The following is a 25,852-nucleotide window of genomic DNA, read 5'->3' as shown; positions in this document are numbered from 1 at the left end:
TTCAGGCACAGGCGACCCCGGCCCTCTCCCTCCCTTCAGCCTGGCCTGCCTTAGCTTCTCCTACCTCAGGAGCTCCTCGGGCCTTCCGGTCACCTTTGACAGAAGTTCATACAGAAACAGGGCCTGAGGAAAGAGAGAGCTTGACCGCGAGGGGCCTCACACCGCGAGGCTTGTAGGGAAGGCACTCGATGAGTCCATTTTACAGATGTGGAAACAAACTCAACAGAGAACGTCACTAAACCAGAACCAAGCACTTGCTAAGCGGCCATGAGGATTAGAACTGGTGTCAGAGTAAATGCAGGGGTCACGAGGCTCTATTCCAGCCCATTTTCTACACCTCTGCAGGACAAACAGGAGCAAAGCTGAGAGTAGCAGAGCTAGAGGTTTACCTGCTTATAGAGCTAGAGTTTCAGAAAGCCGCTGGGCCTTGGAGGACCCCGCACCCCCGCTGCAGCCCCAGCTGTGCTTGGGCGCCCCAAAGCCGCAGCGGCTGGGTAGCCCAGGACTGGAGGTGCTGTCAGCACGGAGCCGCTGCCGTGTGCACCTCCCGGAGCCAGCGCTCCAGGAGAGCGCTACATGGTCGGCCGGGGACCCATCTGTTCTAAGGAGCCTAATTTTATGGTATACCTAACTTGCAGATGCGATCAAGTACGGCATTCATCTATTTTATAGACTTTGAAACTTTGAACATAATTCCCCAAACGGAGTAAATTATGAGACGGCGCTAGACAGAAGCTTCTGCAACAAGGCAGCTGGGGGCCTTAAAATCTCACAAAGACCCCAGGGGACAGGGAGTGGAGGGAGTCCCTGGGCGCTGAGTGTGGCCCTGGAGATTTCCTAGAGCCCAGGGTCAGCTTCAGGGATCCTCTCATGATCTTCCCCATCTCCAGAAATGGCAGCTTAGGACGGGCATGGTGGCGCACGCCTGCAATCCCAGCACTCACAGGGAGGCTGAGACAAGAGCATCTTCATGAGTTCGACACCAGCCTGAGCAACAAAGTGAGCTCAAGGCCACCCTGAGCTGCAGAGCGAGACCCTGTCTCAAAAAGACAGGAAAAGAAGAAAGAAAAGAAGAAAGAAATGGCAGCCCCATGAACTCAGCTACTGGAACAAAATATCTTGCGGGGTGATTTTCCAAGTAAGATCACTCCTCTGGCCCCTGAATTTGCAGTGGTTTGTTTCCAGCAATCAGCCACTGCAACATCATCCAACCGCAGAGAGGCCTGAGCGAGACCACCCGGGAAGGGGGCGCGCGTTTGTTTGGCTCATAGCTGCCTTTCCAGAGCCTGAGCGACACTGGGCGTGTGGCTAGTAGGTGCTCCGTAAACATCTGAGTGAATGAAGTGGAAGTGGGTAAAGGGGACAGGAAGGCCCTGCGGCCAGGCGTGGGCGTCCCCAGGCAGCCTCAGTGCCCGTTGCGGTAGTTAGTCACACACGCAGTGAGCGCCAAAATCAGCACACAGCACACAGGCAGCATGACTTTGCGATCCTCACCAGAAGCTCCCCCTCTGCCCACGAGAAAGTCTCCCCAAAGCTAATAAATCAGTGGAAGCCAGGGTTCACGCTAGGCCTCACCCCACTTCTTAACACTGTGCTATTCTGCCTCGGGGAGAAATCTTGCAGAAAAAAAGTGCTCTTAGCAAATTAGTCCTAAAAGAGACCTTGCCCAGAAAACAGGACAAGGTGATCCGCGTGGGGCCGCCCATACCTGGCTCCGCCGAAGCTCCTTTTCCTCCAGGACCGTAGAGTTGAGTAGGCGCTCTCTCCGCAAATCAAAGAGCGACACTTCCTTAAAGAGGGTCCCTTGCAGCTCCTCGATGCCCGGGCCGCTGTCTCCTGCCTCGCTCAGCTGTCCAAAGCAAGAAGAAAGATGGTGAGGACTCTCGAAAGGGGGCAGAGATCTGGGTGAGCAGGAGGACTGCTGGGGGCAGTAAACTCCGGGGCTCTTCTTAGCAGCTCCAGGCAGCAGAGGGTATCGTTAGCCCCATCTGAGTGGGAAAGTTAAGGCTAAAAGTGACTGGTTGGGCCTGAGGCGGTAGCTCTGCGGCCTAAGCGCCTGCCTGGCAAGCACAAGGACCCGGATTCGGGCCAACGTCTGCGTTGCGTGGGCACCCACACTATTTTACCCACACCTGCTCCTACTGCCCACGAGCAGCTTGTGTGCAGGGCAAGCCCTGGGCCTTGATTTCTTTTTTGGACCAGGAACTGTGCTTTTTGGTCTTGTACTTGCCAGGCAGGCGCTGACCGCTGAGCTACATCCTGGCCCAGGCCGTGATTTCTTAACTGATTCTGCAGTTGGGCACAGCCGGCTGCGTAGGAGTCATGCCTCAAAGGCCGGCTGCCGGGTGAGAAAGGCGCAGGGCGGGACCCTGGGCCCCAGAAGACGGGCCTTTTCAGGACCACTGAAAACTCCAGGCTCACTTTTAGGCTTGAAAGCAAGGTTTTTTTAAACTCACTAGATCATGAAACTTTGTCTTAAAAAAGCTTCCAGGGTAGACTGGCTGGGGGCAACAGGGTCTGTCTGGGGAGAACTACAGCTTGGCAAAGGTTCTGTCTGAGAGAAGGAAAGACGAGCCCTCAGGAGGAGGCCTCGGGCTAGGAGCTCGCCACATACCAGTGACTGCGAGGCCACTCCTCCCGTGTCACAGTGGCACGCCCGTTCACACACACCGTCACCTCCCTGGCAGGGAGCCTCTCTCTAGTGGCTGAGGCCGGACAGACCCCTCCCCCTCACCTTGCTGAGGACACCGTGCTGCTGGACAGGCGACAGGCGGGACATGAGCTGGCCGGCTGCGCTCCGCAGCACCTGCACCAGGTCCCTGCGGTCCATGGCGTGGAAGGCCTGGGTGCCAACGCCCACCAGCAGCACTCCCATCTGGCTGATGTCGTGCAAGGACGGCACCTGCAGAGGACAGGGTGAGCTATCGGGACTGGGCACCTGGGGACACGTGAGGACCGGCAGACATCTCGGAATGATTTCAGCATGCAGCATCCCCGGAGACCCGCGTGCTACTGGTCTGGTCCCCACTGCAGTGGAGTTTAGAGGAGCCCATGGGGAAGAGACCGGGTTGAGCAGGCTCTGCCTCCTTTGGGGCCGATCCCGCGCAAGAGGCTGCAGGGCCTGACTAGGTGAAGAGGCCCTGGGTACGGCTCTGCCCCTTGCCTTGGGCTCTTTCCTTTCCGCCCTGCTTTCTGCCATGAGGCATCCGCTTTCCCCTAAGATGCCCTGATGCTCCACCATGATGGTCTGCTGCGTCCCTCCCCCGCAGGCCCACGGCCCGGAGACCGGCCCACCCTGGACAGAAGCCCCTAAAACGGCGAGCCAAAGTAAACCGCTCATGCTTTACATTGTTGTTCTCAGGTATTTGGCCACAGCAGAGAAAATAAAGTGACAAATCCAGGAACTAAGGGCACGTGCTAAGGAATCCGCTGGTGGAATCACCTTGGCACTGAAGTCCCTCGCGTAAGTGTCAAGAAGTGGCACCCTTGAGTGGCCCAGGGGTCTGTGTTGTGTGTTTAATTTGAATGGACATTTAAAGATGCTCTTTAATATTTAGATTAATTTATTTTATGGGAAGAACTCCTGTTTTAAGGCACGAGATCTCAGCGTCAGGCAACACAGGGGCAGTTTCCCACCCAGCCCAGTCAGTAAAGGCTGAACGGCAGCCGCCCTGCAGGGGAGTGCAGGACCTAAGCTTTCCCGGCCACTGGCCCTGCAGCTCCTCATGCCCCTCACTTCTGTCACCTCACAGGCACCTACCACGGAAAAGTCCCCAGCCCACCTAGCTCCGTGTAGAAGCCGTGGGCGAGATAAGGAATATAAATCTGATATTGGCAAACAGATCTGACCTGAGCCAGACATCCTACCAGAACTGCCGCTGGCTTCTCCCTCTCCAGACATCCTACGAGAACCGCTGCTGGCTTCTCCCTCTCCCTTGGAGGAGAGCTGCTACACGGTTTTCCTTTAATCAAGGACATGGCTCAGTCCTGCAGGAGACAGCTGAGTGGCTTCGCTCAGTTTCTCTCTGTAGAACGAGCAGCCTCTCATTGTCCCCCAGAAAGGCCTTGGAAGCACTTAGCTTCTGAGTCAAAGCATCCTCATGCCACAGGAGGAAGCCGGACACTGGGGAAGAGACGGACTGCTTCGTCCAGGGCTATCAGGGGGACAAAACAGCCTCCCGTGGCTTCCTAAGGCTAAACCACAGAGGAACTTCAGCGTGGACCTACGGAGCCAGTCAGGGCCCCATAACATGAAAGGTCTCCAAAAGGAACAGGACAGACGGGACAGCCAGACCTCCTGTCAAAAATGGCGAGAGATACCAAGACCCTGTATCAAATAAAGATTTTTATAAAAAAATGGTGAGAGATGCCACAGCAGAGAGGCTGCGGGGGCTCAGCAGGCAGATGCATGGCTCAATCCCAGCTTTGCCAATTCCTTTCTGTGCCTGAGCCTCACACGAATTACCTGGAAACTGAAGATTACAGCGCTATGGACCTGCAAGTGTTGGCGACAAGGCCAGCCAAATAGACTGTAGAACTTGCAGTTCATTGGACTAAAGTGCCTGCTTAGGCAGACACAGAGACTGGGGGTTCAATCCCCAGCATGCCATGCCAGCCCCACCTCTGGGGCACACTGAGACGGTGACTGAGACTGGGCGTGGTGATGTGCACCTGTAATCCCAGCGATTGGGAGGCTGAAAACAGGAATATCACTACGAGTCCAATCTGTGTAGTGAGACCCTGTAGACTCTGTACTAAACACACTAAAAAAAAAAAAAAAAAAAAGTGTTGGTAGGGAGAGTAAATAACCAATTCACTCAGAGCAAAGGCCGGCACACCCTGACTGCTTCATAAATATCTGTTTCTTGGCCAGGCGTCGTAGTGCACGCCTGTGATCCCAGCACTCGGGAGGACGGCTGCAAGTTCAAAAGCAGCCTGGAAAGAGAGCTTACGGCCAGCCAGAACTGGGAAAGAAGACCCTGTGTCAAAAGGACAAGAATAAGTAAGTAAATAAATGTCTGTTTGCTTCTGTCAGTGCTCAGTGTAGCAGCTATTGTGACTGTCCTACTAACCTGTTTAAAAACTCAGTTTCATTGTTTGTTAATCATTTTTCTCTTTAAAATAATAAGCAAGTAAATGTTTGCTTTGTCGGCATGCTGAATTAGTCCCCGTCTAACTGTTAGGAGCCAGCTAGCTCCTAGGAAGTAGCTGTGGGTGGGAACAGAAGGAACAGAAGGAACAGGACACGAAAGTGCTTAGGGCTCAGGGCTCTGGAGCATGGAGCTCTTTCAGCGGGACCCACACGGGAAGACTGCCCCAAAACGAGGTGCTTTTTCCATCCCATGGCAAGCAGGGTGAAGACCAGTCCAAATGGGAACTTCTGTCCTGAGTGTCCTTTCTTCAGTGTCTAGACTCTGAGACTAGAATAAATGTCACACCGACCCCACACTGGTTGTGTGAGCGGCTTCAGTAGTAAGCCAGAGAATGGGGGGAGGGTGGCACAGGCCCATAATCCCAGCACTGGGGAGGCTGAGGCAGGACGGCTGTGAGTGCGAGGCCAGTCGGGGATCCATAGCGAGTGCGAGGCCATTCTGGGATACAAAGTGAGACCCTGCCTCAAAAATAAAAAGAAATTTGCGGGCCGGCCAAATAGCTCAGCTGACTAGAGAGCCTGCCTAGGCAGAGCACAGCGGCCAGGGCTAAATCCCCAGCGCCACAAGCCGAGCGGGCCGCCCCGGGGTGCGCTGAGACAGCAACCGAGATCCGGCGTGGGGGCACACACCTGTAATCCCAGCGCTTCCGAGGCTGAAAACAGGAGGGTCACTACGTGTCCGACCTGCATAGTGAGACCCTGTGCACCCTGTACTAAATACAATCAATCAATCAATAAGGTTTTAAATAGCAAGAACGGGTCCCACAGTTTGATCAGCCACTCAGCGGCAGTCGCCGCGTGCTCACGCGCTTCGGCGCCACCTGGTGCCAAAATGTAAAAACTGCAACTTGTTATCGTTACCGCGTTTTACAAAGAGGGACACTGAGGCAAGGTGAGGGGGAGCAATTGCGCACCGCCGCGGGATCAGTACGCGGCGGCGAGGATTCGCGCTCGGGGTCGCCCGCAGCACACCAGCCTTGCGCTGCCTGGTGCTCGCGCTGTGCGTTGCGGGGACACTGCGGGTGGCCCCGGAGTTCACGCGCGCAGGTCCAACCGCAGCGCGAGGCCTTGGGAGGGAACCAGGCGTGACGAGCTCGGTGGGGCCTTGGGCCTCGGACTCGTGCCCTCGTGAGAAGACGCGCCGGGTGCCTTGTCCTGTGGAGTCGTGCAGCCGCGAAGAGGCCCGCACGGAGCCGTGGTCAGCCTCGGCCTGGCCTTGCTGGCCCTGGAGCCCGACAGGCTAAGTTTCCGTCCCTTGTAGCCCTGGCTGACTATCACCCCGGCCCCGGGGTCTCAGGATGCTTTCGAAAAGCGCCAAGTGGCGACTGACCTCTTCCCGGGCCAAGAACTTCGCAGACAGGATGGTGGCCTGGCTCGGGGCCCAGCCCGGCACCTGGCTGAGGGTGGCGACGGCGGCCCGCACGGCCTCGGGGGACAGCGCCTCCAGCTGGCGCGAGGTCAGGGCCACCACCGCGTCCGACAGAGAGCCCAGGGTCTCGTTAAGGGTCTGGTTCTCGGTGGCGATGTCCAGGAGGTCAGCCTTGAGCTGAAAGGAGAGAAGCTGGGTGGGCACTCGCGCCTGGCTTCTGGGTGGGGGACCCCAGCCGCCCCCAGCCCTGCCCACCAACGCCCCTGGCGAGCGGCGGGCGGAGGGGCCTCCTGCGCACCCAGGATGCATCTGACGCCGGCTTTAATGTGCTGCAGTCGGCGTGCATCTCATGTTTTATTAAGTCAGCCTTAAAACGTGGCAGGAGGGAATTTTGCCCCCTACAAGCCCACCAAATTCTTGTAGCATACAAGTGCCTTTGGTGGCCTTGAACTCTGTGTCCATAAATGGAGCCACTTTTCTTTTGTGAAATGTCTGGAGGCTTTTGCATGTTACTTTGCATCTGTGAAAAATTTACTCTCAGCATACAAGAAAGCTACAGTGTTCGGAAAATCCTAGCTCATAAAACTAATTAGGGGCGATCCCGGTCCCGCCCTGCCCTCTGCGGCCCCCGACGAGCTAAGACCACGAATGAGACTGGGTGGGATGCACGGGCCTGTAATCCCAGCACTTGGGAGGCTGAAAACAGGAGGATCACTACGAGTCCCATCTGGGTAGTGAGACCCTGTAGACGCTGTACTAAATACATTAATAAGAGTAATAATAATAATAATAATAATAATAATAAGGGGTTGGGGTGCAACGCAGTGGTACAGCACTTGGCTAAAATGAAAAGGGGCCTGGGTTGGATCCCTAGCGCAGAAGGAGGAAAGAAAGGAAGGGAGGGAGGGAGGGAGGGAGGAGAGAGGGTAGAGGAGGAAGGGAGGGAAGGGTGGGTGGGGAAGGAAAGGGGAGGGAAAGCCCGTCAGCAGGTGCGCCTGTAACCCAAGTCGGTAGCTACATAGTCGCGTCATAAACAAAGGACAATTACGTGGTCTAGATTCCTCACTTGAAACCACGTCTTGTGCAGCTGCGGTCGTTTTAGATATTTTCTTGCAATGCTCCCGCACAGTTAAAGCCACGTGCCCCTCCCAGGTGCTTCTGCTAGGAAAATAATGACCGCACGCGCACGCGTACGCGCACACACACACACACGCACTGGGGTCTGCGCCTGGACGCCTGAGTTTGCATGAGTGATGTGTTCATTTCTGAGGGGCGCGGGACTCTCCGTGCAATATGGGAGCAGCCGCCGGGGGGCAGCAGAGTGTAGCGGGAGAGGAACTTCAGCATTTTTAATGAGCCTTCCGGGTAACTGCAGGAATCTAGCTGAGCGAACACGCACACACACACTTTGTGGTCGTAAAATATGCTTTCTTATTTTGGCTTGAGTTTGCTTGAGACCAAATTCTTTTCCTTAAAAACAAAAACTCATAGATACCGACCAAAGTATCCGGATAGTCGAATGTGACTGGGATTTTAGGAGTCTGTGCGGAATTATTGATGCTTTATCAAAATCTTCTTTAATATGACTCTCATGACATCTTTTCTTTTTTTCTGTATTTTTAGGGAAGGGTCTACAGGGTGTTCAGGGTCTCACTACTAGATCGGACTCCTAATGATTCTCCTGTTTGCAGCCTCCCAAGAGCAGGGATTACAGGCATGCGCCACCACACCGTGTCAATTGCCCTCTCAGTGCGCCCAGGGGGCGGGGTGGGCGGCAGCCCTGGGGATCAAACCCCCGGCCCCTGCACCTGCTTGCAGGCACTTTAATCCGCTAAGCTATTTGGCTGGCCCTTTTTCATGACATCTTTTCAATGGGAAAAATATTGAAGTGGGGTCGCACAACTGTAACCTAACATTCTGGGAGGCTGAGGCAGGAGGATCACAAGTTTCAGTCTACCTAGGTAACTTAGCAAGACCCGGCTCTGGGGTGTAGCTCACGTGAAGGCCTCGGGACTGATTCCCAGTAAGGCTTCCCCCCTCCAAAAGAGCAGCACCACACCACTGGGATCTCCATGGAAGACGCAAGACGCGAGAAGGGTGGAGGAGGAAGGAAATGAGAGATGCTGAACTGGCGAATTTGTCCCAAACTCGCTCTGGGTAAGGGTGCAAATTCAGAGCGTGATATCAGACAGCGAGGCTGTGTGGAGAAATGCCTCCAATTTGGAGGCCGAGAAAATCCTAAGTGGGCCCTGTTCCAGACACTTTGGAGGCAGGAGGGGAGGTGAGTGAAACGTCTAAAGCAGCCCAAACTCCAGCGGTAGGGTCAGAACTAGAACTTCTGTCCACTTTAAAGGAGCGGACTGGTAAAACTGGTGTGGATTTAATCGAATGACTCGGGCATGGAAAAGAAAGCTATTGCAGAATCATAAGCCGTGTTAGCAAACACAACTGAAAAGTTAAATAAAACCACCGATCCAGGATCTCCGCCCCAGCTGAGCCGAGTCACCCGAGGTGATTTCAATCACGCCCCGTGCTCCGGCCACGCCCGGGCTGGCACCCGCAGCCCAGTGCTCATCTGCTCAGCGTCATCCGCAAGCTGCGCCAAGGAGGAGCTCACAGCCCGCCCCGGCCTCCCGACCCAGGTCCGCAGGAGCCACCCAAGCGGCCAGGTGTGGCACGCAAGCCCACGTTCCAGACGCAGGAGGCTGGAGACTTTGAGCCCAGCCTGGGCGAATTAGCAGTTACAGAGAGCCTGCCTTCACCTAAAAAATAAGAAGGACCTGCGATGCTGGTCAGCGTGAAGGCCTTGGGTTCAATCCCGTTACCAGAGACTAAAATAAAATAAAATATACAATTAAACTAAATTTAAAAACAGCCCAGTAGGGCTGCCCAGACAGCTCAGCTGCGAGAGGACTGAGGCTGGGCATGGTGGTGCACTCCTGGAATCCCAGTACTTGGGAGGCTGAAAACAGGAGGATCACTCTGAGTCCAATCTGTATAGTGAGACCCTGTAGACCCTGTACTAAGTACACTGAATAAATAAAAACAGCCTGGTGACCCTTCCGCAGGCCTTGGCTACACAGAGCTGACCTAGTTTCCGTCTGCCTGAGGCTTTCCCTGTGCTGTCTCTTGTCCCCCTTCCCTCTGGATGTTAGCCCCACCCACAGCTTTCTCATCTCACCTGCTATGGCTGGACTTAGACCCTAGTTAACGCTATGTGTTTTCTCTCAAGGCCAGGCAAGTGTGTTCTCCCCATTTCTCGGGCTGGTAAACTAGGCCGGGCCCGGGAGACACCTTCTACACACACTGCTGTCCACCCAGATGGCTGAATGCAGAACTTTCACACTGACCTACATCCCAGCCCCTTATTCTTTATTTTCAAATGGATTTTGCTCAGTTGCCCAGGCCAGGCGCAAACTGTGACCCTCCTGCCTCAGCCCCAGAAGGCTGGAGCTGCAGACGCGTCCATACCTTCTGAACTCCGGCCTGGAAGCCGCGCAGGCGGCCGCACTTGATCATCTGGTGGAGGAGGGCTCGGGCCAATGCGGGATCCAGGAGCTCCAGGTCATGGTAGAAACAAACCAGCAGCCCCAGCCTGTGGGGAAGGAGGAGATGCTGGGGGAGGGCTCGGGGCTGGGCTGCAACGCACCCATCCTTGTCCCAACCAAGAGGGTCGGGGGTGCCACAGCTGCCACTCACCAGGTGCTGTGTGAGTCTGTTAGCGTGCACTGTCTTAGCACAGCCACCCCGTGAGGTAAGAGCTCGCCTCAGCCCCACTTCACAGAAGGGCAAACTGAGGCTCGGGGTTCGCGTGACTTGCCCAAGGCTAGCAGTAGAGCTGGGTCTGTTCTCTGGATCCATCCATTGGGGCAGGTAAAGGGTGGTGCTCAATTGGTCACGGAGAACTCTTCATTTTTCACAGAGATACAGGGTTTGTCTACCCTGAAGGAGAGGTCACCAGGACACCCTACTACCTACGCACCCAGAAAAGATTCAAGAAGAAGCAAGGCATCTAGTGGTTAAGAAAAATAGAGTCAGGCCATGTCGAGCTGAAAGCCCAGGTCTGCCAGGCATGGTGGTGCACGGCTATGATCCCAGCACTGGGGAGGCCAAGGCAGAAGGGTGGCTGCAAGTGCAAGGCCTGGGCTACAAAGTGAGCTCAGGGCCATCTTGACTGCATAGCGAGACCCTGCCTCAAAAAAAAAAGGCCCAGCTCTGTGCGATGTCTGAGCTTCAGGAACTTGACTTCTCTGCACGGTTGCTGTGTGCAGTGGCTCGGCATGTGCTCTGTCAAGAGAAATGTGGGCCAGACAAGACCAAGCTCGGGGGAGAGGAGGAGAGCTGGGCTCCGATAGCTGTGGGTCGCCACACCGAATTATACTCTTGACAGTCGCCAAGAGGGTAAGTGTTCTCACTACCAAAAAGGACTGGTAAGTGTGGGCTACAGTGGCGGCACTGATCAGCTTGCCCCAGCCACCAGTGTCCCCGTGCATCCAGACGTCGTACCCACCTCCAGTGCACACAGTTTTGTCAATTTTAAAAATAAATTATTTTAGAAATAATAGTATTTATTGAGCACTTCGTATGTTCCAGACCTGTTTAATCCTTGCAAAGATCTCAGTGAGGCAGGCAGGTTCTGTCCCTCACGTTGTAGAGGGGAAGACAGAAGTCACATGGCCAAGATCACACAGCCAGGACTGAACCCAGGATGTCTGGCCCCAGGTCCCACACTCATGAGTCTGTTTTAGAGTGTGTGTGTGTGTGTGTGTGTGTGTGTGTGACCATAGAGAAGTGGAGCCCATTTTTAGTGGGTGACCATTACTAGGGGTGGGGAACGTGGTGACACACTTTTGTAAATGCACACCCTGTGTGGTGACGTCAGAGGGAGCAGGGTCGGTGAGGGCCTGGGGGACAGAGAGCAGATGGTCACTCACCACCCCAGCTGCACTGCCTGCACTCTCTGACCACTGACCCTCGCCTGGTCCCACCCCTGCTGGCAGTGGGCTCCTGGCCCAGGCTGCTGGGAATGATTCTAGGAGAATCCCAATACTGCCAGCAAGTTCTCCAGCCGATCTAGCAGGAAGTTCTCAAAAATGGAGATCCAGGAGCAGTTTCCAGGGCTTGATGCAACCTAATGCAACAGTACACCAGCCTTGGAGGAGACCACATTCTAGGTATTAAAAAGGCCCACTACCATGAAGGTAGCACTTGAGAAGGTGACACAAAATGACCGGGCCACAGCAGACGCCCAAGACATATTGCGCCCCACCCTGCCCACTTTATCACTGTTTAGAGGTACCAGCCCCCACCCCCTTTCCCCAAGCCAGCATGGCGCCTCTGAGGACACCCGGGGGGTGGCCCGCTCTTACCTGTGGATGGTGGAGGTGTTCCTCGGGTCGAAGCTGGAGGAGCTAAGTCTCCCCAGGAACGCTCGGGCCAGCTCTGGGGTGATGTCATAGACTGTGTCCAGCTGCTTGGTGGCATTGTCGTAGCTGATAAACAGCCCGATCTGAACAAAGAGGGGAAGGCCCGTGAGCTGGACAGAGGTGGCCCGTGGAGACCCCTGCCAGGGGCTTGTGAGGGCTGTGTCCCAGACCCCAGGCTACACCCCAGTTCGAAACTGGCATCTAGCCTTGGCCTCTTCATGGTCTGTAGCTTCTCTTTGGTTTCCCCTCCGCCCCACTATTGTACTATTAAAGTATTTTTGTACCAGCAGCTAAACTTTGTAAGCTAATTTTTGCTCATCTATTGCTAGTTTTGTTGTACTGAGGTCAGAGAATATGCTTTGAGGAATCAGGAATTTTGTCTTATTTTGGATTGCTTTTGGTTTTGGTTTTAGTTTCTTAGGGTTGTTTTGTTTCATTTTCTTCTTCTGGAAACAGGGTCTCTCTATGCTGTTCAGAGTGGCCTTGACCTCACCTTGTAGCCCAGGCTGGTCTTGAAGCAATCCTCCTGCCTCAGCCTCCCGAGTGCTAGGATTACAGGCATGTGCCACCATGCCTGGCTCAGAAGTTTTCACAAGACGAGAAAGTTTATAAGTAACGCTGTTGTGATGGGGGCGAAGTGTTCTCTTCATAAGATACACGATTCAGTGCATGTATGTCCAATTGTATCAAATGCACTATGCAGAGTCTCTGTACCTCTGTCCCCTTCTGTAGGCATCCAAGGGGATCACGTGACCACTGCTGCTACTCTAGGAAAGGCATCCTTTTTCCTTCTGATTCTCACAGATTCTGCACTGCATTTTGTGATGTGCTCCGTGTTTAAAACAACTCATAGCGTCATCTCTCTTTTGTGGCTCACATTCGCCACCGTATAAAACTGCCTCTTACTCTCGGTGTTTCGTGGCTTCCCTACTCTTCTCTGCATTGTCAGATGCATTATCATTTTATGCTAAGTTGTAAGTCACGCCTGATCTTAGCAGTTCTTCCAAGAGCTCAGGTTTCTAAGAGCGCAGAACTTCTACTTCCTGAAAAATCACTGGACAAGGGGAAGGTCAGTGGGAGGGGGAAAGCGCTAGCCCAGGACACGGGGCTACGAAGGCTGGAAGACGTTCAGACACTCCCGGTCTCCCTGATAGAGGAGCGAGCTTAGTTCTGCCTCTCTGCGCACAAGCAGATGTTATTGGGTCGGCTGGCCTACCAACAAGGCCGAGAAAAAGCCACGGCACCTGCGTGTCCTGGAGCCGAGGCGCAAACGCCTTGTGAAGACCGCTGTGCCGGCACCATCAGCTAGAAGTTGTGTCCCAGAGTCACGGTGCCCGAGGGATTTATGATGATCAGAGTCAACGTCGGAAAGAGAGACGGCTGAGCGGCCATTCACCTAACCTGGATGCGCACACTCTTCTTCCGCTGCGAGTGTCAGGCCCTCACGCTGCTGCTGCTGCTAACAGCTGTTAACAGAAATCCCTGCGAACAGCAGTAGCCAGCAGCCCTTCAGGGTTGTTCCCGGATCGCCCATTGCGCTAGAACATCCAACACTTTCTCTTCAAGTTCTTTTGTTCTGTATTTTAGGGAAGGGTCTACAGGGTGTTCAGGGTCTCCCTACTAGATCAGACTCATAGTGATTCTCCTGCTTACAGTCTCCCAACAGCTGGGATTACAGGCGCGCCCCACCACGCCCAGGCTCATTAGCCATCTCAGCGCACCCCGGGGGGCAGGGTCGGCACAGCAGGCCCAGAGATGGAACCCCCAGCCCCTGCGCCTGCCTGCAGGTGCTTTAATTCGCTGAGCTATTTGGCCAGCCCTTCTCTTCAAAGTCTTGATTCTTCAGTTTTTCTAGACATATATGAAATTGCAAAAATTCAAAGAATTGCAATCTCTGGCATAAACTGACAAATCCCAGCGACTTTTGTTCTGAGCCCACACTTTCAAGAGCTGGAAACTCCGTGGCCGTTGTCCTTGGCCTTTCTTGCATATAAAAATGCCCGCAAATGATCTTTTTCAGTTCACAGTCATCATTCCTTTCTGTCATCTACATCAAACTCTCAGTTGTCCCTAATTCTTCTTTTCCTAGCTCTCCTAGGATAGAACACAGTTCAGCGACTGACTACTTGAGGCCCTGTAACAAGAATTTCTTCAAAAAGTGAAGGTATGCTGGCCTAAGGCAGATGAACAATTTCTGGGGAATCTTACTAGCTGACTAAATACTGGAGCATTTGAATACACCTCACTTGGGCATGGTGGTGCACACCTGTAACCCTAGCACTTGGGAGGCTGAGGCAGGAGGGTCATCGTGACTTGATCCTCCGGGGGAACCTCTGGGTGCCACCCCCACCCAGGGGACTGCTGACATTTGATGGGGCTAATGAAAGGCCATGGGCTACATAAGTAGTTCAAAGTCAGCCTGCACTGCACAGGAAGACTCTGTCTCAGACGGAAGGAAGGAAGGAAGGAAGGAAGGAAGGAAGGAAGGAAGGAAGGAAGGAAGGAAGGGAGGGAGGGAGGGAGGGAGGGAGGGAGGGAGGGAGCAAGCACACCTTACCCCAGGTGTATTAGTAATGGGGACATACAAAGTATTTTCCCAACTTACTTCTTCAGGACTAATTTTCACAATTTCTTCAAATGACAGGTGAACCATGTATCTTCCCAAAATCCATAAGTTTTCTGCACTGACCCATGAAACAGAGTCATCTACGAAACACACACACAAGTGAATGGATGAACAAAGGTGTTCACACTGCCGCGGGATGGCCAGCGGAGCCTCTCGTGGCGGGATCTTCTCGCTTCATTCAGTCCTCCGAGAACCATCTCAGGTGCCTGCCTCTAAGCGTTGTGTCACACGCAGGCATTGACCTCAGAAACTGTTAGACATGCGTATGACTCTTTAACAGTTAAAATGTAAAACTAGTCATGTATTTTTAGTTCAATTAGTTCTTAAATACTCTGGCAATGTGAGGTACGTCTGGCTCTTTTCTTCACCTTCCTTGTCACCCACTGAGCACGCGCGCTGGTGTGCGGCCCTTTCAGCACCGCCTTTCTACACTTGCACGCAGCCAAGCCCCTCCTGCCGCACACGCACCACAGATGTCCTCCAGGTCCGCTCGCTGGGCCCCTAGCTCCTCAAAGGCCCCTCCTGACCTGTGTCCAAGTCCTATTTCAAGACTAAGCTCACACCTTTCGCCTTCCTTAAGGCTTCTCTTACTCCTTAGCCAGAAGTCCTCTGCTCCTCAGAACTCCCCGCGGACTCCCTCTTCTGGACCCGGAAATTCCCTATTAATGGTACATCGTGGAGCTTTCCAGCCATGTCTAAGATCCACCTGCAGCTTTCACGGAGCCAATGGCATTTGGGGCAGAGTTGAAAGGGGGAGAAGGGCACATGGCTCTAGAAGGTCCAGGCAGGAGGAGGGCAACTTAGGGCCCAGCAGAGGCGACATAGCAAAGTAGCCAAAACATGCCTCAAAACGAAGAATGAAATGTCTGGGGATGCAGTTCAGTGTGAAGGCTGTGGGTTCAATTCCCCCTCCACCTCGGAGTTGGAGAGAAGAGGAAGAAAAGGAGGAGGAGGAGGGAAGGGAAGAGGAAGAGAGAAGCTCAGCTCCCACTGGCGGATTCCCAAGAGCCTCTGGGTGCCGCCCCAACCCAGGGGACTCCTGACATTTGGTGTGGCTAATGAAGGAAAGGATGCTCCCAGAGCAGTAGAGGATCTGGGGGAAAAAAAGCTACAGAATCCCCCAAGAGCCATGTTGAGTTGTTTATATTTCAACTAACAGCATGAACTCCACTTATGCACAGCAATGGCCTGTGAGCTTGGGACATCTTGAACAGCCCAAGCTTTTCCGACTGCCCTAAGGACCATGACGGAAAAAACAAGTTAAGGTCCCAACAGAATGAATTTTAACTCATGCAGTTTAATAATGCAAGTTACCATGGAGGAATTCTAGAAGAAAAATTTGTCCCTAATTAAATTCTGGCATTAAAGACTTGGGCAAGTAGAGAGGTCGAGCCACTTTCTCAAGGTTACTTGGTCCGGAATTCAGATTCCTGGTGGCCACAGTTACAGGCGGAGAGAATTCCTCTGTGCACTTAAGACACTGGTTATTGCGTGGCTAATGCTCCTTACACACAAATCTCAATGTCTAATTCCAGGAAACAGGATGAACCGGCATTCCCTCCTCTCCCTGCTGCCCCCGGCCTTCTCCTGCTGCCCCCGCACACGCAGCTCACTCCCGTCCCAGGCATCTGCTTCTGGGTCTCTCCACCCACAGCGTCCTCCTCCGGTGCCTCCCACGGCTGAGGCCACCCCCCCCCCACCTGGCCGACCACCAGCCCCTGGGACGAACTTCGGCTGCAGCCTGCTTTTCCAGGATGGCTTTGTTTCAGTTTGTTTTTCACCTTTCTTGGTACGTGTTCGCAGTACCGGATGGATCATCACATTCGCTCGGGTCCACGTGCAGCGCGTGTGGACTCCCCGCCCTCACCCACTTTCTACCGTCCTGGCATCAGATGCATCAATTTACCTTCTAAGACTTTATAAAGCTAATTATCATAAAGCCGGGGATATAGCCAATTATTAGAGATAGATTGAAAACCACACTAATAGGCTAAAGGGCTTTTGTACTTTTTCATGGTCCAGAAGAAAATCCACAGAAGACCAATGCTAGGTTGCACATGAAAATTGTGTTCATTTCAAATTTCACTGAGGTTTGATTGGGACCCACCCTGATATTCCGATATCGACCATCTATGGCCTGTGGCTGCTTTCAAACTACAACACCAAAGACTGCAAACATTTGTTCAGCTTTTAAGGGCACCTTAGGCAAAGCATTTGCCAAGCCCTATTCTAAAGCAGTAACCCTTCCTACCGCATGGATCTCTTTTATTCTTGTTATGGTTTAGATATAAACGTGGTGGCTGATAGGGGCGCTAGAGCTGACTTGCTGTGCGGAGGTGGGGCCTTGTCAGGGGTCAGGTCACTGGGGGCCAGATCCAAAAGGGTGTGTGGAGCCAGGTGTGGTGGGCACACCTATAATCCCAGCACTCGGGAGGCTGAGGCAGGAGGAGCACTGTGAGTTCAGGACCATCCTGGGCTACAAAGTGCACTCACGGCCAGCCTGAGCTGTACAGAGAGACCCTGCCTCAAAATGACATAGAGAAGGAAGGAGAGGAGAGGGGAGGGGAGGGGAGGGGAGGAGAGGAGAGGAGGGCGTGTCTCCCTTCTGCTGCTTCCCGCCCACGACACATGCGCAGCTTCTCCCAGCATGTCACTGTCTCCCAGAAACCAGCTGGCCGGGCTGAAGCAGGGGCCCCAGTGCACCTCTCCTCCTCCAAGTCGTGGTGTCTCTATCGCGCGTCAGGGCTGAGAATGTCGAAGAAGTCTTCATAGCAGCTTCCCCCATCCAAGTTTTCTCCTTTCTTTCCTCATTCCCTCCTTATTTCAAATTTTTCTCTATCCACTCTTCCACAATAAAATAATAGGTGCATGACAGCAGAAATTTTCTCCTGTTCTCAGCACCTAACACACTGTAGGCTGTTTTAAGTGTTTAATAATTTATTCTACTTATATCACTGGCATTCCCTGAACACATTGGAAGGGATCTCAGAGACTGCGCTGTTAATCTACACATTCACACTTTTCCACGGTTTTTCTCCCAACTGTGATAAAATACGCACAACATAAATTTCAGTGTTTTAATATAACTTGTTCACTTTGGTGTCATTAACTAGAGCCCTTCTTCACTGTCCACTGGGGCTTGGTTCCAGGACCCTGCAGATCCCCTGAGGATTTGGTAAGCCTCAGACACACGAGTCACTTGTATAAAGTGGTGTGGTGTCTGCACACACTTGTCCTCCTGTACTCTTCAAATCATCTCGAGATTGTTTATAATCCCTCACACAACAAAGCATTATAAAATAGTTGTTCTATTGCATTCTTTAGGGAATAATGACAAGAGAAAGTCTGTATGCGTTCAGTACACACGGAATTTTTCTAGTATCTTCCACCACAGTCGGCGAATCCACAGAGGCGGACCTCACAGAGGCTGACTGTGCCCCCGCCCACTGTCCTGTACACCACCACCACCACCCACAGCCAGAATTTTTTGCATCTTACAAATTGAAACTGTACCACCATCCCAATTTCTCTTTTACGAACTTGACTATGCTACAACCTAGACTTTTAATAAATATTAAACACGTGAATCCTGACCTGTCTCTGCCGTGCTTGCGGGAGAGCTCAGAGCTCAGCGTCTGAGCAGCCCTGCCTAGATTTCCTATCTACAGTATGTCGTCTCCACTTCATACGGATATTTTTACACCTTGTATGGATATTTGTATATAGTTTTGAACTTGTAACCCTGTTCCGAAAGTTCTAACCAAATCGAAGACGTCACTACAAGAGCAGGGCGCGTCGCTAATCCCACGGAAGCGACGCACCCTTCTACCGGCAACCCCACGCTGGAAGCGGGCGTGGGAATGGGGGTTCCTCCGGGAGCCCATCCGGCCTCTCGGGGTGGGGAGGACCGTGGCAAGCCTCAGAGATCGCGCCCCACCTCGGGGCTGGGCTCCCCAGCGCCCCTCGCGGCTCACCGGTGGCGCTGGAGGATGCGCGCAGGATCCCGGCCATCCAGGCGTAGACGGCTCTCCGGGCGCCAGCCGAGGCGTGGTCGTAGAGGTCTCTGAAGGCGGCAGATCTAGGAATGCGACAGGAGCGCGCCTGAGCGGCCGGGCAGGCTGCGTCGTCCGGGCTCCGCCCGCTCCCGCCGGCTGGCCGCGCTGCGGCCCGGGTCGCCCCTCTCGCCCCGCAGCTCAGCACCGCACGGAGGGCGCTCTGCACACTGTCGCCGTGTCCTCGCCCCTCGGTCCGTTCTGTTTGTGTAACAAAACGATTACCCTGAGCTGTCCGTTACGCACCCTGTCGCTTACCCTCTTACAGGGCACAACTGAGCCGTTTCCTTTTTAATCCAAGTTGTACAATCGCGATCCTCATCAACTTCAGAACGTTTTAAGCACTTTAGAAAGAAACGCGCCGTGCTTAGCTTTCTGACCCTCAGTCTTCCCCGCCCCCCTGGAACCAGCGCTTCTGTCGCTACAGATTTGCCTCTGTTAAACACTTGATACCGAAAGACTAACAGATAGACGGGGCTTGGCGGCGCATGCCTGTAATCCCAGCTCTGGGGAGGCTGAAACAGGAAGATCCCTAGAGTCCCAGCTGCGCAGCGAGAGCCTGTACCGACTAAGGAATGCGTCGCCTGCCTGGCTTCTTGCACTGGGCATGATGCCTGCCTGCCTGCCTGCCTGCCTGCCTGCCTGCCTGCCTGCCTGCTTTCAGTGTTTCTGTGCTTGCTGTTTTGTTTTGTTTTTTTCCTCTGAGGCAGGGTTTCACTGTACAGCCCAGGCTGCCCTTGAACTCACAGCCCAGGTACCCAGGCTGGCCTCTGCCTCCCAAACTCTGGGATCACACGCATAGGCATGTGGCATCATTTGGAAAGATGCGTTCAAGGTTATGTATGGCACAGCATGTTCCAGCCGTTTTTCATTCTTTTTAAAAGCACTGGAGTTGGGCCAGGGAGATGGCTCAGTGGAACAAGCGCTTCCCTGGCAAGCGGCGAGCACAAGGGCCTGAGTTCAATCCCCAGTTCCACAAAAAAAAGCACTGGAGAAAGATGTAAATCTAAAATAAAACAAGGCCAGCTGGCCGTTACCTCCTACCCTGTCTCCCAGCGTGAGCAGTCCCACGCCCGCTCCGCCTTCCTCCCGCAGGTCTCGGCCCCATGCTGTGAGAGACTGCGTGGGGTGCTGAGTGCCCAGTGGGTGGCATTTCTTGATAGCCACCTAAAGTGACTGAGATGCTTAGGCGAGCGCCCAGGCCAGCCAGGACTTAACCAGGTTTCCATTACATTTGTTATTATGATTACTTTTATTGAAAACAATACACAATGGTTTCCCGTCTGTGATGATCCTACAAAACGTACGTGTGTGCGCGTGTGTGTGTGTGTGCGTGTGTGTGCATATGTGCATGTGCGTGTGTGTGCGTGTGTGTGTGTGTGCGTGTGTGTGCGTGTGCGTGTGCATGTGTGTGTGCGTGTGTGTGCGTGTGTCTTACTGGCAGTTGAGCCCAGGGCTTTCACATCGAGTTACATCCCCAATCTCTTTTTTATTTTTTATTTTAAGATAGTGTCTCACTAAGTTACTAACTTGCCCTAGTTGGGACTAAAACTTGCAGTCCTGCCTCAGCCTCCCAAGATGGCAAGATTGCAGCTGTGTGCCCCCTCACTCAAATTTACTTTCAAAATAAATAGTTTTAAGTAAAAAGGATGAATTGATAAAAAGAAAAACATGGGGCTGGGGAGATGGCTCAGCAGAATAAATGCTTGCCTGGCAAGTGCAAAGGCCTGAGTTCAATCCCTGGTTGCACCAAAAAAAAAAAAAAAAAAAGAAAGAAAGAAAGAAAGAAAGAAAGAAATGAAATAAATCATGGTGCAAGCGGTGGCTAGATAGGGCAAAAACTGAGGGTAGCCCCAACTGACCCCGCTGACATGAATTTGAGAGAACCCATTTTAACCAGTGTCTCCTTACTCTACAGACTGTGGCTGAGGGCATCACATTAACTTCCTAAAAAGGAGCATTAAGGGGGTATATGATGCCCACATTTATTGTTTAGGAGTATTTCTATTGATTGTTTTAAAGTCATGAGTTTTATTATCCAGTGTGTACTTAACTCAGGAAAATAAATTATTAAATTTTAGGCTGGGCATGATGATGCATACCCACAATCCTAGCAATTGGGAGGCTGAGGCAGAAGGATTGTTGAGAGTTTGAGACCGGCCTGTGTTACAAAGTGAGCTGAAGGCCAGTCTGAGCTACATAGCAAGACCTTGTCTCAAAAAGACAAAATAATAATAATAATAATAATAATAATAATACATACTAAAGTTTTAAAATAAGCATCAACATGTTCAACAACTACTTCTTTATTTACAGAATCACAAAATAAAATAAATTCCTATATGAACTACAAAGGAAATAAAGTAAAACTATAACAAAAATAACTTCAGTGATCACATCTAAGGCAGTCTGCACCAAGCAAGACCTCGGGGCTTACAAGTTCGCCTGCTGCCTTTCTTAGTAGGACATGACTGACATCTTCCTGGTCTTGCTGTGTCATTAGGAGGCTCTTGAGATGTTTCCCTTGTCTGTTCACAGAATTCAGCGCCAGAATTTTTGTTTGTTTGTTTGTTTTTGAGAGAGAGAGAAACCTCAGTGCATGGTGAAGGCTGGCCTGCCTTCAACTCACAACGTGGACCAGGCTGACCTTGAACTTGGAATCCTCCTGCCTCCGCCTCCCAAGTGCTCGGATTCTAGACTCGTGTGGGACACCACACCCAGCTTCACAATCAGTCTTAACATCGTGGTCTATCACTGACAGCACCAACGCTTCGTTTTTCTTTCCTGTGTACAAGGCCAACGTTATGTCCTCCTGAAACCCAGACTGTGCTATACATTTCTCTGTTGTGCTTTTGAAATATTTTTCCAGGAATTTCTGCTTTGCTTTTGACATAAGTTCATGTGCTGGGTAACTGGTGACCTTTCAGCAAATGTAATCAATGGGTGTCTAGAGGGCTGGGCAGATGGCCCAGTAGAATAAGTGCTTGCCTGGCAAGCACAAGGATCTGAGTTCAATCCCCAGTTCCACAAAAAAAAAAAAAAAAAAAAAAAAGCAATTGGTAACTACCTAACCAAAGATCAAAAAAAATTTTTTTTTGATTACTTTTTTTCTATAGGTGCAAGAAGTCTGTCCATAGTCAACCTCCTATGATTTATTACTGTACAAATAAAGATCTGTTGGCTGAGCTCCACAATACATTTCTAAATTCAAGGTGTAATATGTCTTCCTATCTATGGTGGCATATATGCCGCCATATATATTATTATTATATATATGTAATTTTTTTTATTTATTTATTTTTGCCGAACCAGGGATTGAACTCAGGCCCTTGCGCTTACTAGGCAAGCGCTTATTCTACTGAGCCATCTCCCTGGCCCCTGGGGGCATATATTTTCCTGCCATATTGGGAGGCTTATGTGGCCTATACCACTGAAAGCTGCAGCAGCCATGAGTGAAGCAAGTTGTTCAGCAGTTGCTGCGCACTTGGGCGATGTACAAACTGCTTAGCAGCTCAAAACAAAGCTTCCAGAAAATGAGCAAATCGCAGCCAGACTGTCTGATCCTTTCCTTTTTTGGTGGGTCTTTTTGTTGTCAAAATGCAGGCAACTTTGAAGGAAATCAAATCTCTTGAGTGCCCTTGTTCCAAAAATCTCAGTGATATATTGGCTGCTTCTCCATAGATCCTTTAGATTCTGATGACTAGGATGGCAAACTCCTGCCTCGAAGGCTGTTGTTCAGACAGTGAGGTGACATGATAGAAGGATCTCGAGGCTACCACTCATGCCGTGTTCCCAGGGTGCTTCACAGCGTCTTGTAGCACCACGTCTGTTACACACAGTTTCCAACGCTGAGCTGCCGAGTCGGCATTCCTTCAGTCGTTTTCACCCATAACATTTTCCGGCATTTCAACTAGTCAAGCACTTTTGGATATCCCTGGTGTCCTCCTCATGGGCAGCAAGGTCTTCGTTCTCTACTTCTCTGTCACATCTTGCTCCGCCCCACTGTCGCCACTTCTCTGGCTTATGTAACCCCAGGCATCATCCATAGCCGCATCTCCCGAAGATTCACGTTCAACCTTGTCCCATAGTTTAAAAGAAGATTTTCAGGTGATATTGTACAGAGCTGGGCTAACCCTACAGGAAAATCAAAAGAAGACATTCAACAACACAAATTGTGACTGCACAGAAATGTAACACAGGTGTGAGGTGGGAAAAACTCACCTGCGCCCGCTTTGAGCACTCGGGTGTGCACCTTGCTGTCCATCTACCAAGTGGGTGAACGCAGAGGTCGCTTCCTGTGTTCCCCAGTGCAGCCACTGGGACGCAGACCGTTAAGCTAAGGTAAGTATTTTCGTTAGGAAAGTACGGTGTGGGTGACTGCTACTCCGCAAGGCTCCAAGGAGCAGCCCGAGCAGAAGGCGCCTGGCAGCCTGGCCCCCCCTCTCTGCCAGGCGTCACCTCCCGGCATGTTCACAGCACCACAGAGACAAGTGGGAGGCAGGAAGCACTCACAGGTTCTTAAAGGCATCCACGTGCAGGTGCTGGGGCAGCCTCTCGGTGACATCGGGCTGGAGCAAGCGGCCCGAGGACCCCCTCAGCACCCTGCCCAGGATCTGCACACACTCCAGGGAGCTCAGCACCTGGAAACACCTCTCCAGTGTGATGAGAAAGAGGCTGCGGTTCACCCCAGGGCTCTGCAGGGCTTGCTCCTGCATCTCTCTCAAGTCAATGACAACGTCCTGCAGGTCCTGAAGGAACAAAAGAAGCCAGGGTCACCTTGGGAGCTGCCTTTCCACACATGAGTCCCAGGAGGGACCACATACACCATGGCGCGGGCACAATCCAGGGCCACTGCTTAGTACCATGTCCTTTTGATACCAGCCCCTTTTCGTCTTTTATTTTGAGACAGCCTCACTAAGCTGTTAGCCTGCCTAGCCGGAGCTCTGGCTTGCATCCTCCAGCTTCAGCCCTCCAACGTGCTAAAGTGCTGAGATGTGAAAACTTGGGTCACTTCCCGGCACCTGCAGGACAAAGGCCTTCGCCAGCTCCACCTACCCTAGGCAAGCTCCCGTCCTCCAGATGCAGGCTGGGGACACAGCGCCTACCTGGCAAGCACAAGGGCCTGAGTTTGATTCCTACTACCCACAAAAAATGGAATCATTCTTGAGGTGAGCCATGACCATCCAACGTGAGGCCCTCGGTCTGCCCGAAATTCTCCCCTCTCCCTCTTCTCCCACTGAACTCCAGCTCGTCCTTCAGGCTGGTCTCCACTGTCACCACCACGGTGAGGTCTCCTCTCTTCCCTGACTTCCTGCTTTAGAGATGCTGGAGACCCTACCTTTCCTCCAAACCCTGGTTCGCAACTGACTGCAGATCAGGCTTGCCTGGGGAGTGTAGCGTACTGCTACCTAAAGACTGATTTAATTGGTTGAGGGGTAGAGCCCAGGCAGGGTGAGCCAGGGAAGTCCTGGGGCCCAGGCCACGTGGATAGTAGAACCTCTTGTACCTAGAAAACAAAGAAAAATGGCCAATTCAAATGAAGGGTGATCAATCCCCAGACCTGCTGTGCCAGCCCAGCCCCTGGGGCGCACTGAGAGGGCAATTGAGACTGGGCATGGTGGCGCACACGCCTGTAATCCCAGCACTTGGGAGGCTGCAAACAGGAGAATCACTACGAGTCTAATCTAGGAGTGAGACCTGAACACGCTGTAGACCCTTCCCTAAAATACAGAAAAAAAATAATAATGATAAATCTAATCAAGGATGAATCATTCAAACCACAGAGCCCAGGAATTCTGATAAAGCTTAGTGACAATCTGACTGATCTCTCTGTTCTTCACTCTGTGTACCTTCAAATAATAGCCAAGATCACGTATGCCATCATGTCATTTAATTCTCATGACAATCCTTATCTCATGATAAGCCCCACTAGGATCAGGCATTCCTAGGTTCAAATCCCAGGGCCCTCACATTTTCTATGTGTGTTCTCGAGAAAATTGTTTGGAAAAAGTCTCAGCTTTCTCCTGTATAAAATAGAGATAAAATCATTACCCACCTTGAGCAACACAATAGATGTCAATTGTACCTGGGCGCCCTGGACTAATGTCTCAGCTATTATTACCTCGTGTCACGGGTGGCAAGAAGAAAGCAGAGAATGAGCAACCGAGCTGAGGTCTTAAATGTGGATTTGAACTCAAACCTATGATCTAAGCTTGACCAACCATTCTCCACTGGAAGCTGCTAAAGCTGGAGATTGGTCCCGAATGGGAGGGCAGGCCGAGGCCTCAAGCAGTCCAGCTACCTCAGTCTTGAGAAAAACAACCTGCTGGACATTGTGGGTTGCTGGTCGCTAGGCAACCTCGTGTCTTGTAACTTCCAAAGGTATAAACAAACACCCCTCCGGTGGTTCTGGGGGCCCGCGCCTGTCAGGCTTGGCCCATCGTCTGACCTCAGCTACTGTCTCTTGTCGTTATTTGCTGACTCTTCTCTCCGTTTTCTCCAGGGACCACCAAGAGGCCAACGGATCCCTAAGGTTTCCCATTTTCGTCACTAGCTGTTGGTGGGGGGACAGCGGTTAGGGCTGTTGCCCTCTTAGGGAGCCCGCGGGAGCCTCGAGAGCGAGGCCCCAAGGCAGCATGCAGTGTGGAGCTCAGCAGGGCGCCAGGGCGTAGGAGTGAGGGCCGCGGCAGCTATTTTTTTTTTGGGGGGGGGTACCAGGAATCGAACTCAGGACCTCTCAGGACCTCACGTGTGCCAGGCAGGTGCTGCACCACTGAGCTATATCCCCGCCCCACCTGCAGCTCCATTGAATGATTTCAATAGAGACACAGGTTGTCGTGGCACGTTTGCATTCTCACTCGGTGCGCAGCCAGCGCGTGCGTGTTTTCTTGGACTAAGTCTCGATCACACGGCTATATCCCACTGCGCGCCGGCACTAGGCAAGCCGGGCACACCATTCGCAGTGTCCTTAGATGCCCTGAGCTTTGAAGCAGCCTTCGTAGTTAGGCAGACCGCTACGCTCAGAGTGTTCTGATGGGGACCTGGGGCCAGGGCGCAGGGCAGCTGGAAAGGCTGGAGAGAACTGCGCCGTCCTTCTTCCCGACGGCGGACGCGCACAGCGCCCCCCGGATGAACGCGGGCGACCCGCACAGCGCCCCCCGGGATGGACGCAGGAGACCCGCACAGCGCCCCCCCCCAGGATGGACGCGGGAGACCCGCACAGCGCCC

The 25,852-nt window shown here is 52.6% G+C and overlaps 1 protein-coding gene across 1 annotated transcript in view; it reads right to left on the bottom strand.

Moving 5' to 3' along the window:
• Otoa (otoancorin) overlaps positions 1 to 25,852 on the bottom strand; it is a gene marked incomplete at its 5' end in the record, with an annotated part of 77,845 nt that overhangs the window by 42,960 nt on the left and 9,033 nt on the right. The window contains 9 exons of the mRNA XM_023707769.1: positions 65 to 123; positions 1,709 to 1,849; positions 2,735 to 2,902; positions 6,483 to 6,698; positions 9,993 to 10,116; positions 11,891 to 12,030; positions 14,553 to 14,653; positions 18,548 to 18,651; positions 23,138 to 23,373. Of these exons, the coding sequence (XP_023563537.1) occupies positions 65 to 123; positions 1,709 to 1,849; positions 2,735 to 2,902; positions 6,483 to 6,698; positions 9,993 to 10,116; positions 11,891 to 12,030; positions 14,553 to 14,653; positions 18,548 to 18,651; positions 23,138 to 23,373 (1,289 nt within the window). The remainder of the gene's footprint in view (positions 1 to 64; positions 124 to 1,708; positions 1,850 to 2,734; positions 2,903 to 6,482; positions 6,699 to 9,992; positions 10,117 to 11,890; positions 12,031 to 14,552; positions 14,654 to 18,547; positions 18,652 to 23,137; positions 23,374 to 25,852) is intronic.

This window comes from Octodon degus, unplaced genomic scaffold (assembly GCF_000260255.1).
Source record: "Octodon degus isolate 3935 unplaced genomic scaffold, OctDeg1.0 scaffold00001, whole genome shotgun sequence".
In the NCBI taxonomy this organism is placed as follows: Eukaryota; Metazoa; Chordata; class Mammalia; order Rodentia; family Octodontidae; genus Octodon; species Octodon degus.
This window is presented reverse-complemented; position numbering and strand designations above follow the sequence as displayed.